Raw genomic sequence first — 18135 nt, 5'->3', positions numbered from 1 at the left:
CTCAGGCAATCCACTCACCTCAGCCTCCCAAAGGCTAGAATGTTCTTTTTATTCTACCCCCCAATATCCCAAATTCACCCACCTCCCATTGCCATGGCTCTCTCACTGGACACTGCAGCCACCCTCACCACCCTTGCCCCCTGCCATTCTTTCTCCTGATGGAGGGCTCAATCCTGCCACTCCCCTGCCAAAAACCCATTGTAGTCAGGTGATATCCTCCAAGCCTCTTCCTCCCTCTCCCTCCCTCACCAACCATCTCGCGGACTGCACGGCCCCTTTGTCACTTAGGATGATTGTGTCACCCGCCTGGAGGTTCCTCCTGGACTCTGCGTGGCTGACTTTGTTGCGTCCCTCAGTGAGTGCCACCTCCCCCAAGCAGCCTCCCTTGACCGCTAGTCTGAAGTAGATCTGCCTTCTCTGCCTGTTCTCATCCGACTAGGTGATGACGGCATCGCCTAGTTCACACCCATCTCTGTGCCTAGCCTGTGACGGGTGCTCATTGTGCTCTGTGAACGGACAGAGTTAAGTCGGCCCTGCTGCAGGCCTTGAGTTGTGTGAAGTTCAGATTCTCCTCCCCCAGGGAAGGGGGCCCACTCCCATGCATAGCGGAGGGAGGCAACTGGTCACTAGGGAAGTGGAGATTGGCTTCCCGGAGAAGGCGGCAAAGATGGAGACGGGGACAGATTATGAGAGAGAGAAGAGGACACAAAGGCTGGCCTCTGGAAAGGGCAGAGTCTGCTCCAAGGGGTCGGGAGGCAGTAGAGGGTCTGTGGAGAAAGGGGAGCCCTGGAGTCAGGTGCCCGGGTTGGAATCCTGCCCCCGCCCCTCCCTCACCATGTCTTGGGCAAATCATGGAGTCTCAGTTTCCTCATTTGTACAGTGGGATTATTAATAGGACCTACCTGGAGGAAGTGGTATTAGGATTAAGTGAGATCACGCGGCTCACTTAAGACCCAAAAGAGAGTCCCCGAAGACCTGAAGGACGAGAAAAGACAGGCCAACCAGGAGCTCAGGGAAGGTGCCACAGGGCAGAGGGGATAGCAAGCTCAAGCCTGAGGCAGTGCAGAGACCAAAAGGAAGGAGAGGAAAGTCACCACCACCTCAGGGGTATGACCTCAGGGCCATCCCAGGCCCTGACTGAGGCAGCTGGGAGCCTGAGACAAGTCCCTCCCTGCTCTGAGCCCGGTTCCTCTTACAATCTCAAACTCCTGGGCTCATGCAGTCCCCCCGCCTTGGCCTCCCAAGTGCTGGGATTACAGGTGTGAGCCACCACGCCCAGCCGGTTCCTCTGGTGAAATGGGAGTCCTGTTGGCCGGATGTGGAGGCTCAGCCTGTCATCCCAGCACTTTGGGCGGCCAAGGCCAGTGGATGGCCTGAGCCTGCGGGTTTGAGACCAGCCTGGGAACTTGATGGGACCTCGTCTCTACAATAAATAAAAAATTAGCTGGGTGTGGTGGCCCATGCTAGTTCTGGCTACTTGGAAGGCTGAGGTGGAAGGATCGCCAGAGCCCAGCAGGTCGACACCGAGGTGGCTGTGAGCATGCCACTGCACTCCAGCCTGGGCGACGGAGTGAGACTCAACTCAAAAAAAAAAAAAAAGAAAAAGAAATGGGAGCAGTAACACCCTGGGGCGCCATGAGGATCTGGGGCAGCCTGCAAGGGTAGTAACTGGGAAAGACCAGGGAGGGGCTTCTTAAAAAACTCCTGCGGGTGCTAGGGCAGCCTTGGCTGAGGAGTACAGAGTGAGAGGCAGCCTTCGGCTTACACTCCATCTCTTTGGGTGTCAGGCCACTGTCTCACCCTGTGTTTCATCCACCTTAGCCAGTTTTCCTAGGGATGGGAAAAGTCCTGCCTATTGGCTTTAGGAGGAAAACATGGGCTGGGAGAGGAAAGGAGCCCAGCCTTAATGCTAGGGCTCTCTTTCCTGCTACACCTGCTGAGCTGGTGGCAGGACTGGGCAGGGTGGGTCCAGGAAGAGATGGACCCTTGCCTATTAGACCCCATGAGCCCCAGGGAAGGCCAGGAACAGTGTTTTGTGTTCCAGAGAACCACTGTGGAGGGCCCCAGAGAGAAGAAGCCAGAGGACTTGAGGCCCTGGCATGGAACACCCAGTCCTGATCCTCTGGACATCCCAGCCCTTGTGGTTTTGACTTGGTCCTCTCAACCTAGGGCAGGCAGCCTCCTCCTGGCTCCCTTACCCTCAGAAAGCTGTCATCCACTCAGGCTGTGTGACCTTGGGCAATCTCCAGGCATCTCTGGCCTGCAGGAGTGAGGCCAGGTGGTCTCAATGGCCCCTCCTACTCTGATGTCCAGGAACTGATACAGCCATTCTTCCTGTCCTACCTCCCCTTATCCCTGGTCTCAGGGTACACCAGGGAGGGGAGGTGGGGCTGTCTGATGGTTCAGCCTTGAGCTCTGGGAGGTTCAGGTCCTGGCTCCCCCACTTTCTGGCTGTGTGACCCAGGGCAGGTGGCTTACACTCTTGAAGCTTCAGTTTTCTCACCTGTACCACAGGGGTCATGGACTCAGTACCCACTTTCTAGAAGCACCATGAGGATTCAACTGGACAGGCATATGCATCACTCAGCCTCAGTGCTCAGCACACAGAAAGTGCATCCCTGGTGGCTGAAGTTCCTGGGGGATACCCCTTGGGCTAGCATTTGGTGATGCTGAACACATTTAGCCCAAAGCAAAAGGAAGTAATTTGTGGATTATCCCCGATGCTTTCGTTCAGCGGATTTTTGGTTTCGGGAGAATGTTTGGTGTGGCTTCGCCCTCCCTACCCCCAGACATATGTGCACTGGTGCACACCCACGTACAGGAAGCTGAGAGCAGGTGCTGGAAGCATCTTCCTAGGCAGGCCGCACGCTCCCGTTCATTCACTCAACGTGTCTTCCCAAGCAGACTCCTGCACAGCACTGCAGGGATCGCAATGGGCAAGATACAGCCTCTGCCCTCCCAGAGCCGCCGTGTGTGCGGAGCCAGGCCAGGAGCAGGTGCTGTGATGTGTGGGATTAGGCCTGTCAAGATGGGGCACAGGATCACAGGGTGGCACTTAACCAGGTGAGGGGGCTCAGGAAAGCTTCCAGGAAAAGTGATGTCCAAGCTGAAAACTTGGAGGATGCTTGAGAGTTCACTTCATGAAGGGTGTGTGTGTGTGTGGAGTGTCCCAGGCAGAGGGAACAGCACATGCAAAGGCATGGAGGCTTGGAGTGTGGATATAACTGAAGGAAGGAGTGTGGTGTAAAAGGAGTAAATGGGTCAGGCATGGTGGCTTGTGTCTGTAATCATAGAACTTTGGGAGGCTGAAGTGTAAGGATCACTTGAGGCCAGGAGTTCAAGGCCAGCCTGGGCAATGTAGCAAGACCCTCTCTTTACAAACAATTTATAAAAACTAGCCAGGTAATTTTGGCTAATTTTTAAAAATTAGCCAGGTAATTTTACACATGGTGGTGCATACCTGAAGTCCCAGCTGTTGGCGAGGCTGAGTGGAGAAGACTCCTTGATCCCATGAGTTTGAAGCTGCGTAAGCTATGATTGCACCACTGCATTGCAGCCTGGGTGACAGAGCAAGATCTTGTCTTTTAAAAAAAAAAAGAAGAAGAAGAAAAGAAAACAGAGAGGAATAAATGGGGGTAGGTGAAGTTGAAAAGGTGGGCCAGCTCCCACAGGGCCTGGGAAACCATCGAGGAATCTGGATTTTCTCTGAAGGCAGTGGGGAGCCACTGGAGGGCATTAAGCAGGTTGGGAGTGCCTAGGGGCGATGCCCATCTGGGGCCTCCATCCCTCCCTCTGCCTTGGTCCCCGAGCCCTGGGCCTTGCTATTCATGGCCCATTCCTGGTTGGTTGCCTAGGTGTCTGGTGTCTGGTGGAAATGGAGCTGGGAAGTGGCTGGCATCCTGGAAGTTCCCCCTACTCCTGCCCCTAGGGTGCTCAGCAGAGGACTTCTCAGAAATAACCTAGGGAGCGAGTGCAGCTTCCCCAGATGCTGCCTGAAACTGTGTGATCAAGTCAATTTCTTATCAGTCAAGTCCTACGTTAAATGCTTTAGGGGAAGCAGCTATTTACACCCCAGAAACCTGAAGAACCCTGGGTAAAGGCAAGAGAGACTCCATCCTTGAAATGGGTTGTGAGTTTGGGTTTCTGGATTCAACTTGACAGTGATGGGCTGTTTCCGGAGGTGGGAACACGGGGGTGGGGCAGACCAGGCCCATCTGCTGGGCCAGCACAGCCCTTCCCACTGTTCCCATCCAATTCTGTCCATCTCCCCATCTACAACCCGCCCACTTTGATCTTTCCTAGGGGCAGGGTCCCTGGACCTTTGAGGCTTCCAGACAACCCTGCTCTGCCCAGGCTGGGAGGGAAGCCCAGGATTTGTCAGCTGCACTTCCACTGCCAGGGCCAGGCTGCTGACCCTTGGGCGCAGCTGGGCAGAAGCTGAGGCCAGGCAAATGGGTGTGGGCACTGTGGCTGGCTGGTTGGCACATGGGAGTGGGAGTTAAAGTCCAGCATCAGGGCTCTGGGCCCCACCCTGGGCTGATTCCCTGGAGGTTCGGGCCATCAGACACCAGGGTGCTGGGTGGAAGGAAAGCTTCTCCCTGCCAGGCTCCACTGTTGGAGACACAATGATAGACCACTGGTGCCAGCGGGCACTAGAGAAGGACATCATGGAAAGAGCCCCAGCTTTGGATACAGCCAGACTCGGGATCATGCCAGCTCCTGGCTGTGGGCCCTTAACAAGTCATGGAACCTCTCTGAGTTCTCCCTGGTGTCTAAATTGGGAATCACTGGGTGGGGACCACAGTGTGTGGACACTGTCATCATGTGTCATCACGGACTCTGTCCACTGGTGCCCACGGTTCTTCAGGAACGCACGCTGTCTGCCCCAGCCTTCTGAGGTGAAGGGCTGCAAGGCTATGCGGGAGGCCCAGACCTGAGCCCACGGGTCTCCTAGACATGTGGCTGATTGAAATGGGGCGTCAAGAGGGCCATGTGGGGAGGGGGTGGGGACCGCCTCTCTGAGCTTGACTTGTCTCTAGGCCCCACCCACTGAATGGTGGGACCTGCCAGACCAAGGTCAAATGTTCTTTTCTTTCCTCACTGCCAAGTCTCTTCCTGTCTTCCCACCTGTCAGCTTGGGGCCCCGGAAGTACTGCCCTGGACTGTTTCTGGTGGGACTGAAGTGCATTTAGAGGACTGCCCAAGGGAGGGGGCCTTGGAACAAGGGCGGGCTGTGAGGGCCAGGGTCTGGATGGGCTTATGAGGCCACTCAAAGCCAGGGATGGGGGGCTGGCAGCAGCAGCCCTCCACTGTGGGATCCAGGCCACCATCTCCATGGCAACAGTATCCCCAGCCAAGGGATTGGTCTCTTAAAGGCACAGTGCTGGGCCTGGGGTCGGGTCCAGTCTGCACGGCTCATCTGTTCCTTCCCTCCACAGCTTGCACTTAGGGAGCAGAGAGGGGAGCAGGGCACCCTGGGGGGTGGTGCTGAGCTTGTTGCCTCTGCAAGCCCCTAGCAAGCAAGCAGCTTTGCTGGATCGGAAGGTGGTCAAGCGCAGACCTGGAGTCTGACATGGTTCTACTGTTTTCAGCTCCATGACCTTGACTAGTCTGGGTCCCAGTTTCCTCTTCTGGGAATCAAAAGGGTCAGACTAGAAGGCAAAGCCCCAGAAGAGAATATTAGGATCTCAAGGGCTGATCTGTTCATTTTATGGATGGAGAAAACGGAGTGCCCCCAAAAGGAGCTAGAGGGCACTAAGGACAGAGCTAAACTGAAAATGTGGTCTCTGCAGCTTGGAATTCCAGGCTGTCCACCCTCAGGCTATCCAGTGGGCCTTCTGAAACTCCTTCCATTGTCCCCACCTTCCCAGCTTGTTCTCTATCCATGTATCCCCCACACTAATTATTCCTTCGTTTGTCAGGAACTTTATATCCCCCTGTAAATGATAAAATATCACTTTCCATAAACAGAGGGCAACAAAAAAAATAAATACAACTGACTGCACAGTGGTATTATAGTCTAGCTGGAGATGATTGTCTCAAGCTCTGGGCTTCCTGCCTTCTCCCTCTGTTGATAAGGAAGGACACTTGTTGGAGAGGTGTAAAGACACAGTAGCACCACACCAAGACTTCCTCCTGGGTACAGCTTATAGGATGGAAAGGCCACTACAAAACCAGTCCTCCTGTGACTCAGTGATATTCAGGGCTGTGTCTGGAATGTGACCCAAGTGCACTTGTTTACCAGCAGAGTCCCACACCCCCGGAAGTGCTGGCCCAGATGGCCTGCTCTTAGCTCCTGCCAGCTGTCTCAGATGCCATGTTGAGCAGAGAAAAGAGAGTATCATGGGTTTCCATACCCAGGTGGAGCAGAGAAGGGGAGGCTGGTCCCAGTCTGTCAGTCAGAATGAGTCCTCCTGCAGCTGCCGTGGACACCGAAAATGGCAGCAAACCCAGCCGCTGCCACGCATCGGGCATGCTATCCCTTTGATCTAGGTGCAGCAACTTCCACTTTGCAGATGGAGAAACTGAGGCACAATGAGTTAAGTTAGTTGCCCAGAGTCCTACAGTGTAATGACTGGCAAAGCCAGGCCTGGAATCCAGGGCTCTGAAGCCACAGGAGGAGAGTCTGAGTGCGCAGGGCAGGAGGGGAGAGCAGTTTGTGCTTCCTGCTGCAACCGGGTCAGGATTTAGAGGCATCAGAGGCCTGTGTGGGCTGGACCCTGAGAGAGCCGAATGCTTAGGGAGGTGGCTGGGATGTGGCTGCAGCTGGGCGAGAGGCACTGCCTTCCTCCCAGGAGTAGGAGGGACTGGGGGAGAGGGACGAGGGGATGCCAAGGCTTCAGGGTTTTGCTGAGTGCTCGGTGGACCCCACCCTGCAGCAGTACTTCATCCTCCTCATCATCACGGATGGTGTCATCAGTGACATGGAGGAGACGCGGGACGCTGTGGTGCAGGCTTCCAAGCTACCCATGTCCATCATCATTGTGGGCGTGGGCAACGCTGACTTCGCTGCCATGGAGTTCCTGGACGGGGACAGCCGCACACTGCGCTCCCACACAGGAGAGGAGGCAGCCCGAGACATCGTACAATTCGTGCCCTTTCGAGAGTTCCGCAACGTGAGTGTGTACCCAGGCTGGGGAGGGGGCGGTCAGAGTACCCCAGGAAGCACAGCTCACCATCAAGGATGAGAGTTGGGATTCTAGACCCTTCCACCCTAGATGCCACGGACTACATACTTCTTGCAGGCTCCCATGTGCTAGGTCCCATGCTAGGCCTCACCAGAGGAGGCCATTATGACAGTGGGAGCACGTGTGTCTACAAGCTGATGGAACATGGGGCTCTCGGGCAGGGTGTCCTGGGGGACCTGCTCTCTAACTGGGGCCCTGACCAGAGGTAGGAGTTACATGTGGTGTGAAACATTCCAGGCAGGCGGAGGGACCAGGGTAAAGGCCCAGAGGAGGTGAGAGGCTTTCCTGGTGCCCCTCATCCTGCAGCTGGGAAACGAGGCCCCTCCTCGGCTGAGGCTGGCCTCCTCTCCCGAAGGCCTCTGCTTAGGAGACTGGTGTCCCCTCGCCTTGTTCCTAGAGATGGCTCTGGTCACTGCCCTCGCAGCAGAGCCCGTGAGGAATCCCAGAAGGGAGCGAGTCTTCAGATGTCACCCCTGTACTGCCGGCCTGGGCCTGACCCTCATTTGACCAGAAGCTCACCGTGTGGTCTTGTGCAAGCCCTCTCTGGGCCCCAGTTTCCTGGGCTGTAAGGCCCTCTTGGGGTGCTGTGGCTCAGATCTGGAAGCCAGCCTCCGCAAGAACTGCCCTCCTGGTTTGTGCCCAGTGTGGTCCACACATCTCTGCCCAGTGTCCTCTGGGCTTGCCTGAGATGGTTCTGCTCCTTCCTCTGGAGCGTGAGCTTCCTGAGGACAAATGTTGGGCATCGGTCATCATCTGTGCACAGGCCAGTGCCTGACACCTCCACGTGTCTGGCCTGTGGCTGGCCACCCAGCAGTGACCCAACAGTCATGCCCATTCATACCAGCCCAGGAGGTGCTCGGGAGATGCCTGCCAGATAAGCAGGTTGCCTCCCATGGGGAGTTCATTCTAAATGTCACTCCTAGGTATCTCAAGTGTTCTGGGTAAGAGGCACACTTAACTGAAAGGAAGGTGGGAGTTCAGGCCTGGGTGGAGACCAGGGGTGCTATTTTAGACTGCCCTGGCCCTCAGTCTGGGTTTGTCCCCCATGGACACCTGCAGCAGCAGCGCTCTGGGCATGGTGCCCCTCACAACTTCTGTTCATTTATCTTTATTCTCTCTCCTCCCCTCCCACCCTCGGCCCTGCAGGCAGCGAAAGAGACCTTGGCCAAAGCTGTGCTGGCAGAGCTGCCCCAACAAGTCGTGCAGTATTTCAAGCATAAAAACCTGCCCCCCACCAACTCGGAGCCCGCCTGAGCACCAGTGCCCAGTGGCAGCATGCGGCCGAGCCCCCTTCCCCCAGAAACGCGCACGCTCACCCTGCTTCCCTGTGGGTGGCCTTTTCTACCGATCCACATTTTTATTTTTTACAACCGGACTTCCACCCCCAACTTCCCCCAGCCCAGCTGGGCTTCCTTTGTTGAAGTGAACTGATGATGCTTCCGGCCCGACTGGCTTCCTCTCCCCTCCCTTGCCACTCTTAAGTATTGAATGTACTTTGTATAATTCTAGTGGAATTGTTATTAAGGAGAATAAAATTTTTACAATCATAACTGGCTTTTTCCAAGTAACTAGCTGCAGACTCTGGAAGGAACATGTCTTTGGTGCATACTTTGTGTCGTAGCCTGCACCCAATTCCTGCTCTGTTTTTATACTGTGATTGTGCTCTATTTGTTATATACTCAGGGTAATAAAGCAGTTTCAGATGTCCCTGTGTCAGTTACTTCCTCTGCTGGGACCTGAGGGACTCACTGATCTGAGAGAGGAAATGTGACATGAAAATCTATCCAGCAAGCCTGCAAAGCTGGTGAACTTGCTTCTGCACGGGGACGTTCGTTCCCAGATCAGCATTCATTCTCTATCTGTTAAACTGGCCCTTTGCACATAATATATATTTGTGGGTGAACAGAATGTCCAGGCCCACACCAGCCATGCAGGCCCAGCCAACACCACATGTCCCTGTCCCCAACTGGACAGTGTCACAGTCACCATCAGCTCCTCCAGGTTGCCCAGGCGTTGTGGTCTATCATGAGAGGTATGTGAACACCTTGTTGGCCTCAGGACCCCAACTACTGCTGCTGCTGACCCTACTGTTTCTGCCACATCCTCCTCTCTGGCTCAGTCCCAACTGTGTGAAACCGGCTGGAGTACAGCTCTCTGAAGCCTCTGCCCTCCTCCCTGGTCCCCTGCTCCATGTAACACATCTCTCCCAGCTCCTGGAGCTGCAGTCAGTCCCTTGGACAAGGCTTCCATATAACCAGTAGCCTTTCAGCACTGTGTCCAGCTCTGTGTTAAGTGCTCTGCCAGCACTATCTCCATGAACTCTTCCAGAAGCTAGTCAAGTCTATTAGAGGCAGAGCTGGACTTTGAGTCTGGTTGACTCCATGGCCCACGCCTGTTCCATGGAGTCCAATGCCTTCCCTCAGCTCTGCTAGGGGTTCTCCTCCAGTTGCCAGCTAATAAATTTGTCACTCCATGCCACTGAACCCATGAAGTCAGATCCGTGCCTACTCTTCCAGTCAGTGATTCTCACTAAGGCCTGCTAGGATTGGGCACAAGCCAGGCCTGTTCTCACTCCAAGCGCCTGATGAGCTACAGCCATGGTTCACCTGGTGGGAGCAGGTGAGGGACACCATCATCCTGAGCTTCTGATGCCTCCACTGATTCTGTGGCCACCAAGCATTAGTTGAAATATTCTTTAGGGGCACTTGAGCTTGTCTTGAGAGACTGCATGGAGCCCTGATTTGTGGCTGTCCTTCACGAAAGCATAGGGCCCAGTCCCCAGGCCAGCAACACAGATGGAATCCCACAATCAACACATCTGTTTCACCTGGGGTCATTCACTCAGACCAGCTGCGAGACTGGGTGTTAGTTGAAGCATTGGAACAAGACTGCTTGTTTACTCTCTCAGCTGGCAGCTGAGGTGAGTCCTCTGGATGGCATTGTACCTGCCCTCCATATAGGAGAATCTGCTAAGTCTGACCAGAGGCATTTCAGGCCCACATGCCTTCCTTAGCCCTCAGGGATGGATATACTAGGGTGACCACTTCTCACAGACCACTCCACCTTTTCCAACTCCCTATGGGAGTGACTTTGAACACTGCTGTGCACAGGGCCATGTTAAGGCAGAGCCCCTACTTTGCACTAGGGGGTCTGTCCCGAATGTTCCTATTTTCACAGATCACTTGTCTCAAGTATGGTAGAGCTATGGTCCCCACTTCCAGGCTTCAGGGAGTGGGTGCAGGCCCAGCTACCTCTACTCCGCCTGCCCCTTCTCTGCCTAAGCCTGGGTGGGTAAGTCAAGCAGGCCCTTTACTCCCAGTTGGCTTCAGTTCAAAAAGGACAGGAGTATGCCGAAACTATCGACAAGACCAAACAAATCACTTTAAAAAAAAAAAAATTCAAGCCTTGATGCTGCTCCTTTGTTCTTGCACAAGGTTGGAGATCTGGAAAGTGAACTTGGAAAGACTCCCTCACTCCTGAATCTCCTCCACTGAGGCCCAGGCACTGGCATTTGTTTAAAAGTTTCATTGAAATCACGGAAAGCTAGGCTTACGAGTTAAAGGGTCAAATGAAAATCTCGGTCTGTCACCCAGCTATGCACCCTCAGGCAAGTCATTGAGCCCCTGTGCTGCTTTGTGGGACTTTTTTTCAGGATGAAAGACACTGCAGTCCACAAAAATAGTGGGCAAATGCCCCAAATGCCTGGCATCTATGTGGCAAAGTCTCAGTGCGTACTGAATGAAATCAACATGAGGGGTAATGATGTGTGGGGCTACTACTGACACAGCAAGGGAGACCAGCCTACAGCATAGAGCTCGTGAAGCGTTGTCTCCCCGGGTTTTTCTGCCTATCTCCTCTGCCGCATCCTGTCTGTTATTGCTGTGAGACTCCCTCTCTCCCTAAATCACTGTTCCAGCTGGTAAGGAGCAAAATGCCCACCCTTGCCAGCATCACTAAAGCATGAATGTGCAACTGGCTTCTTGTGTTCACCCTGTGACTACAAAAGTGTTGCCAGGATCCTGGCCTCCCACTGAGCAGAACCTGCATTCCATCCTGTTATGCGTAAGTGGACTGGGCACACCAGAACATCAAGAAAATGCCCAACTCCAAATAACTGCTTTGCCACAGAGCTTTCCTCTTTGTTTTTCTGGAGGGGCCCAAGATGACAGCTGAGCCATATACCCACGGCTAGGACGCCCGAGCCAAGGAACCGGGTGTGCCTGAACAATTAACATTTAGCTCAGGGGTAGGCGTACAGCAGAGGCTGGTGGTTGGAGCTCTGACGACCAGAGCTGACCCTCGCTATGCCAGTGTTCTAGCTACAATGGAGCAGTGCCAGTGGAATGGCTCAAACTGCATAAACCACCTCTGACAGGAGCGCTGGACATGCTGCCCAGAAGTAGGCACAGTGCCCCAGTCACCAGGCCAGTGGAAGCTCTGAGGATGACTACCATTTACCGAGCGCAGTGTGCCAGACCTCACACCTAGCACCTAATCCAGATCATCTTTATCTCCCTAGGAAGCTAGTGGTGTTATTCCTATTTGCTGAGGAAAGTGAGGCATGAAGAGGTCGCCCTAACCTTGCTCAAGTGACACAGCTAGTAAACATCTGGCTCCAAGCCCATAACCCCTATAGCATATCCAGGGAAGGTGGAACTAGGCTGAGTTTCCAGAGAGAAGGAGCAGAAGCAGTGGGGAAGGTCTTAGGCCATCAAAGTTTTTCTCCTGGGTGGGAACAAGTGACCAGAAGGGAGGAACTCAGGAACTAGAGAGTGAAAGACGTGAGCACACAAGGGTCTAGCCTAAGTCACCCCAAGTTAGGGGGTACTGACTCCCTGCCTAGAAAGCTCCTGGAAAGAGCTAAGCCCCTCAGTTTGGATCTGGGAAGTCAGCTTTCTTTCCTCCTGGATCCTGGGACCCAGGCAGGTCATATATAAACAGGTAGCCAGCCACCTTTTTGGGTCTAGTCACACCAGCCTTATTTTTTATAGATGGAAAAATGGATGCTTTGAATTTCATGCCCCCTTTCTCACACCTAGGTGGGTGACACAAGCTAGATCCAAATATATAGAGCTGGCAATGGGATTCACATTAGCTTTCTCCCTCACATGGTTAGAGAGTTGTAAGAATACTACCATTCAGGACAAAGTAAGCAGGTTTTTATCCCTTATTACTATCAATAGTTATACAATCCCAAATATTAAGGCATTATGACACTTTTGAAACACTGGTTTAAAGCAGTGTTTCCTTCCATCTCTATTAATTCCATTCTTCTTTGGGGTTGAACCTCAAGGTCTACACTAGATCTTTCCAAGGCTGCTTCCTCTGTTGGTCAGAATAGACCCTGCTATGCTAGCAGTGGTGTCTACAAAAGCTGTTTCCGTTCAGAGAGTTATCCTGAATCTCTGAGACACCAAGGGTCAAAATCTCCACCTGAAAGTCAGCCTTCTCAACACAATTCAGCTGAGGCAGACAGGGAGCGCTGGAAGCACAAGATTCAATGTAGGAATGACAAGGCCTTGTGCTCTGACAGGTTTACTAGCCTTCGTGTTAACATGTGTTTAAGCCTTGAGCCCCTTTGCCAATTCTCCTAACATCAACTGAGACCATGAGTTACCGTAAGGGCCTCTTAAAAGTCAAGCCACATGAGGATGGTGGCTGTGATCCCTTGGTCTGCCTCTTGAAGCAACGTGAGGCTGCCGTGGGTATGTGCTGTAATAATGACAGCACAGTCGCCAGAACAATGAAGCAGAGGAGCAGAAGGTGCCTACACAGCTTTACCTCAACGTCTTGTTTGTTAGGCTGGAGCTGTCGCACCCGTACTAGCAGTCAGGAACAATTAGCACAGAGCAGTTCGGAAAAGCAGGAAGAATTCACAAGGAATCAGTTACGGGTGAAGGGAAGTCACCATCTGCCAACAGGCACCAGGGTGTCACTGCACTGGAAAAGGAAAAGGAATGGCTGGATGAGATCCAGGGGCCTCTGCCCACGTTAAGACTGAGCAGCTTCTCTGCCTGCCGGCATCACAGTGTCAACACATTTTGTGTGTGTCTCACTCAGTCTCACACCCAAGGAAGTAGAAACAACCAACGCAGAAACCAAGGGGAAGAAAGAGGCATATAGGCTCATTCTCCTGCAGCAGGGGAGCTATAGCTTCTTGTAAAGCTCCTGTCTGCCTCTGTCCTGAGGCCTCCAGACCCTCTCTCCCTCCCTCATAATCCCAAGGATGTACTAGTTCCCTTTATGTGACAACAAGGCAGAGGAGCACCTCCGGTTCTTGGCGCTCATGGCTTCAGAGTTGCTCCATTTGGGAAGGGAAAAGCAGGAGGGGCAGCAGATACAAGAAAAGTACCAGGCAGCACCTTGAGGTCAGAAAAGAGTAGGCCACTGAAAGCCCCACCCCTAATATGTATTAAACAGAGAAGGGCCCCGATGGAGTATAGTCGTAGTACACAGGTGTGTCTGTCCTACTAGATTGCAATATTAGTATTCCAGAAGCGGCCAGAATAAGAGTAAGAAATGCTTGTTTCTCTAAAGCTTATAATCCTAAACAAAATCTTTATTTCAAAAACAAAAACAAAATAATATGCCAGTTAGAGAAAAACTTTGAAGAGAAGATGGAAGCTATCTTGCTACCAGTCTCTTCCTACATAAACGGGATTGGATGCGGATGGGACAAGGAATTGCCAAGGGTAAGGAAAAACTTCACAATGAATGCTGAGTGTTACGTGACACCTCCTAAGGATATAGTTTATGATCTTCACTTAGTCACACAACATCAAGGACTGGTTAGTTCCAGGGAAGGGCTCCATTTCATCACCTGGGTCATTCTCCTCCCCCTATGCCCCACAAGGCAGTAAAATCAAACAACATACTCATCTACAACAGAATGCTTAAATAATACCTCTGTCCAATAACTGCCCTTGCTTCTTTGTGCTGCTGAGAAAAACATAAAAAAGAAAAAAACCAGCAAGCAATAAAACCCAAACCCTCTGCAAGCCAGCTGGTACCTCATCTCAGGGCATTTTTAGTGGAATCTTTGCTGGGCCTTGGACCCTCCCCACCACATCAACGAGGAAAGAGGCAGCAGGACAGATCTGGCCATCTGCATTGGAGGGGAAAGAGAAACCAAACACAATTCGGGCCACAAGTGGATTCTGGCACATTTTTAGATCATGTTAAAAATGCCATGGTGTGCACAGAAAGCAGGCATAGGAGTTTCTTGAAGGAGGTAACACCTGTGGCAGGACAAACAGTCCAATCTACTCTTGGGGAGGAGTTCCTGTGGAAGGACAGGAGCTAGGGGGCCTCCAGGAAGGTGTTAGTGCGGAAAATGGAGGACACGATCTTCCCAGTGGCGTTGATGGTGCCTTCGCTGTCTGAGCTGGACTCTGAGTCGCTGCTCCCAGAGTAGGCGCCCAAGCCTGGGAGGATGCCAATACAGACTGCAGCGGAGGGGCAGTGGAGGGAGGGGCCACTCAGGGGAGTGTTTCCAGGAGACTTGCAGGATGAAGCCTCTGCAACAAAGAGGAAGGACGATTATTCTACCATCTTTTCCAAGGTGGAGGGTTGTACTTACCACGTACCAGGTGCTTTACCAAGGGCTTTACCCACAGAAACCAGTGAACTTCAAAACAACCTTATGCAGCCAATGCTATTGTCGCCTTCATTTTACAGACGGGGAAACTGAAGGAGGAAGCAAGGCTCCAGGAGGTGAAATGACTTCTCAAGATAAAGGTGCAACACTGGGCCTGAACCAAGGTCTTTATAACCCCAGAGCCTGACTACACTCTCTTGTTGCCCATCAACTCTGAGTTGGAGAAGAAATCACCCTGGAGCGTGGCCTATAGAATTGATTTCCTGCACTCACATAATCACAGTATTACAGCAGGTGGAACTCCTACCTCATATCACTCCTTCCTCCCAAGGCAGGAAACAGACATGGGGAGAGAAAAGGCTTCCACACACTCTCAACAGTAAAGATGAAGACAGATGAAGAGGACACTGAGCAATGTTAACAATTCTATTAAACTCAGCACATTACATCATTCCATACTTGTTGACCAGCACACCAGCTAGCATAGACATGTTTTCAAGGCCAAACATCATCTGTAGAATAACATATTTTAAAAAAATTTTTTAATCGGGCAGCCCCTCAAACTGGAATAGGTTCAGAGGGACTAACCGGAATAACAGTCTTCATTAAGAAGGGATGCTTTTTTCCTAGAGATGAGCAATCTAGAAACTGACTTAACACAACCTTTGCTTTCAGTTGTGTCCCTCTTTTACAAATGAGAAGGCTGAAGCCTGCCAGGTAACATTTTAAGACCATGCAGAATGTCACCTAGAAGCTGGGGGATCTTTCCTTCCCAGGGAACCCACCGTTACTCTGCCGTCCCAATGACGGAAGGCCTCACGCTGGAAAATGCAGGACTTGACAGTTACAGGAAAAGTTAAGAATTCAACTCCACCTCCCCTTCTTCTCTCTCAATGTTTCCAACCTTGTTTAGTCACTGCAACTTGATATGTAGGTATTATCCTCATTTTACTGACGAGGAAAGTCAAATGGCTTGGCAAGGTTATAAGTTACTTAGAGTAGAAAACGTTAAAGCAAACCTGAAACAACAATAACATACTAACAGAGTAAGAGCCGGAGCTCATACTTCGCTGCCTCAAGGTGACAAACATACATCATCTCCTTGTGTTTTACCTTAGGTGCACTAACACTACATTGACCCAGACACCTCAAGTGTGAAAAGAACAAATGGTTCCAAGTCTAGGAAACCAATAAAAAGTAAAAAAGACCACTGAGAAGCTAAAAGAAGTATGGAACGGCCAGTCCAGAGTTCAGGACTCAGTGTATCTGCTCATCTTCATAAGATGCTCTAACAAGGGAAAAGGAAGCTGCAAAAAGCCAAGCAGTGTTAAAACATGGAGATGTCAAAAAGTGAGGGGAGAGGGACCGTGATTGCAGAGAGGGCAACAGCAAGGCCACAGGAAGGCAGAGGCAAATTTTCACAACAGATGCCACAAAGCAAATTTCTCTAAGATATTAAGAGTTTTCCAATGCCAGGCTCGGTGGCTCAGCCTGTAATCCCGTGCCTTTGGGAGGCTGAGGTGAGTAGATTGCCTGAGCCCGCGGGTTCAAGACCCGCCTGGGCAGTGAGACCTCATCTCTACAATAAATCAAAAAACCAGCCGGGTGTGGTAGTGCACACCTGTAGTTCCAGCTACTTGGAAGGCTGAGGCGGAAGGATCGCCGGAGCCCAGCAGGTTGAGGCTGTGGTGGCCGGGAGCGGCCACTGCACTCCAGTCTGGGCAACAGAGTGAGACTCCAACTAAAAAAAAAAAAAAAAAAAGAGTTTTCCAAATATGTTAAAAAAACAAACAGCCAATGACTAAATAGAAAAGTGACAGAAGACATGAACAGCTCATAGACAAAGGAACAGATTAATTTTAAACACAGGAGGATAAACAATATATTAGGAAGGAACAGCCAACTTTAAATGTTGCTGAGGGTGTATAGAGAAATATGGCAGTGTTTTTCAAACTTAAATGATGTTCCTAATAGAACATTCACTGCAGCACTGTTTGCAGTAGCAAAAGACTGGAGCAACAAAATGCCTATCACTAGGCGATTTTTAAGTAATAGACTACTATTCAGTCATTAAGAAGAATAAAGCATCTCTGTGTGTATTGGTATTGAATTACCTCCAACATACTGTGCTAAATGAAAAAGGCAAGGGCAGACAGCAGGTAAAAGTTATCATTTGTGTGTGTGTGTAGGGGAGCAGGGATATGCCCATGTATATGCATGACAGTTAAGAAAGCATAAAAATTGGTAGGAGTGGCTGCTCTGGGGAAAAGCATTGGGTGATTAGGAAACAGGGAGGGCTTACTTTTCACTCCACACTCTTTTGTCCCTTTTGAATTTTTTATTATATGCATATATTACTGATTCAGACAATGTCTTAAAAAGGCAAATACAAATTCAAAGCGCATCCCAGGTAATTTAAATGAGAGGAAAAGTCTCACTAATCTCTAACCCCAGGCATCCCTATGTTAAAGCTAAGGATATAGAAGACAAGACAGTCCTAATGACAGAGGGGCTGCTTGTCCCATCCTTCACTAACCGCAAACCCCTTAAAGACAAGAGCTCTTTCTTCACCATTCCACTCCCAGGACATATAGCTCTGGGCTACATGTCATATAGCTCAGGAAGCCAGGATTCACAATGTGTCAGAATGCAGGAAAATGTGCTCAAGAGAGAATTTCATTGCAAATGGTTAATCTGAAGAAAAGGGGGTATGAGTCGGGCTCAGTGGCTCAGCCTGTAATCCCGCGCTTTGGGAGGTTGTGGTGAGTGGATTGCCTAAGCCCACGGGTTCAAGACCTGCCTGGGCAACTTGGCGAGACCTCATCTCTACAATAAATTAAAAAATCAGCCGGGCATAGTAGCACGTGCCTGTAATTTCAGCTACTTGGAAGGCTGAGGCGGAAGGATCGCTGGAGCCCAGTGGGTCGAGGCTGCAGTGGCCGGGAGCGGCTACTGCACTCCAGTCTGGGTGACAGAGTGAGACTCCAACTCAAAAAAGGAAAAAGAAAAAAAAAAAAGAAAAAAAAGAAAAAGAAATAATGTCTCCTTTTCTAAATGTATAGATTTCTGACTTTTTAAACTTAATAACAAAAAGTTAGCCGGATTCAGTGGCTCAGCCTGTAGTCCCACGCTTTGGGAGGCCGAGGTGAGTGGATTGCCTGAGCCCACAGGTTCAAGACCCGCCTGGGCAACTTGGTGAGACCTCATCTCTACAATAAAATCAAAAATTAGCTGGGCACGGTAGCGCGCGCCTATAGTTCCAGCTACTTGGAAGGCTGAGGCGGAAGGTCGCCAGAGCCCAGCAGGTCGAGGCTGCGGTGGCCAGGAGCGGCCACTGCACTCCAGTCTTGG

The 18135-nt window shown here is 51.5% G+C and overlaps 2 protein-coding genes across 8 annotated transcripts in view; one reads left to right on the top strand and one right to left on the bottom strand.

Annotated features, from left to right (window-relative positions):
- The window catches only part of CPNE2 (copine 2), a 35990-nt gene extending 27253 nt beyond the window's left edge, over positions 1 to 8737 (top strand). Inside the window, exons 14-15 of the mRNA XM_008068036.1 lie at positions 6879 to 7115; positions 8334 to 8737. Of these exons, the coding sequence (XP_008066227.1) occupies positions 6879 to 7115; positions 8334 to 8441 (345 nt within the window). The 3' untranslated portion in view covers positions 8442 to 8737. The remainder of the gene's footprint in view (positions 1 to 6878; positions 7116 to 8333) is intronic.
- Positions 8738 to 13725: 4988 nt separating this feature from the next.
- FAM192A (family with sequence similarity 192 member A) overlaps positions 13726 to 18135 on the bottom strand; it is a 34978-nt gene continuing 30568 nt past the window's right edge. For all 7 annotated transcript variants that reach the window (XM_021717550.1, XM_021717552.1, XM_008068031.1 and 4 more), the window contains one exon: positions 13726 to 14704. In XM_021717550.1, the coding sequence (XP_021573225.1) occupies positions 14487 to 14704 (218 nt within the window). In that variant the 3' untranslated portion in view covers positions 13726 to 14486. The remainder of the gene's footprint in view (positions 14705 to 18135) is intronic.

The sequence above is a fragment of the Carlito syrichta genome, unplaced genomic scaffold (assembly GCF_000164805.1).
Source record: "Carlito syrichta isolate Samal-C Ts95f unplaced genomic scaffold, Tarsius_syrichta-2.0.1 Scaffold309854, whole genome shotgun sequence".
NCBI classification, from domain to species: domain Eukaryota; kingdom Metazoa; phylum Chordata; class Mammalia; order Primates; family Tarsiidae; genus Carlito; species Carlito syrichta.
This window is presented reverse-complemented; position numbering and strand designations above follow the sequence as displayed.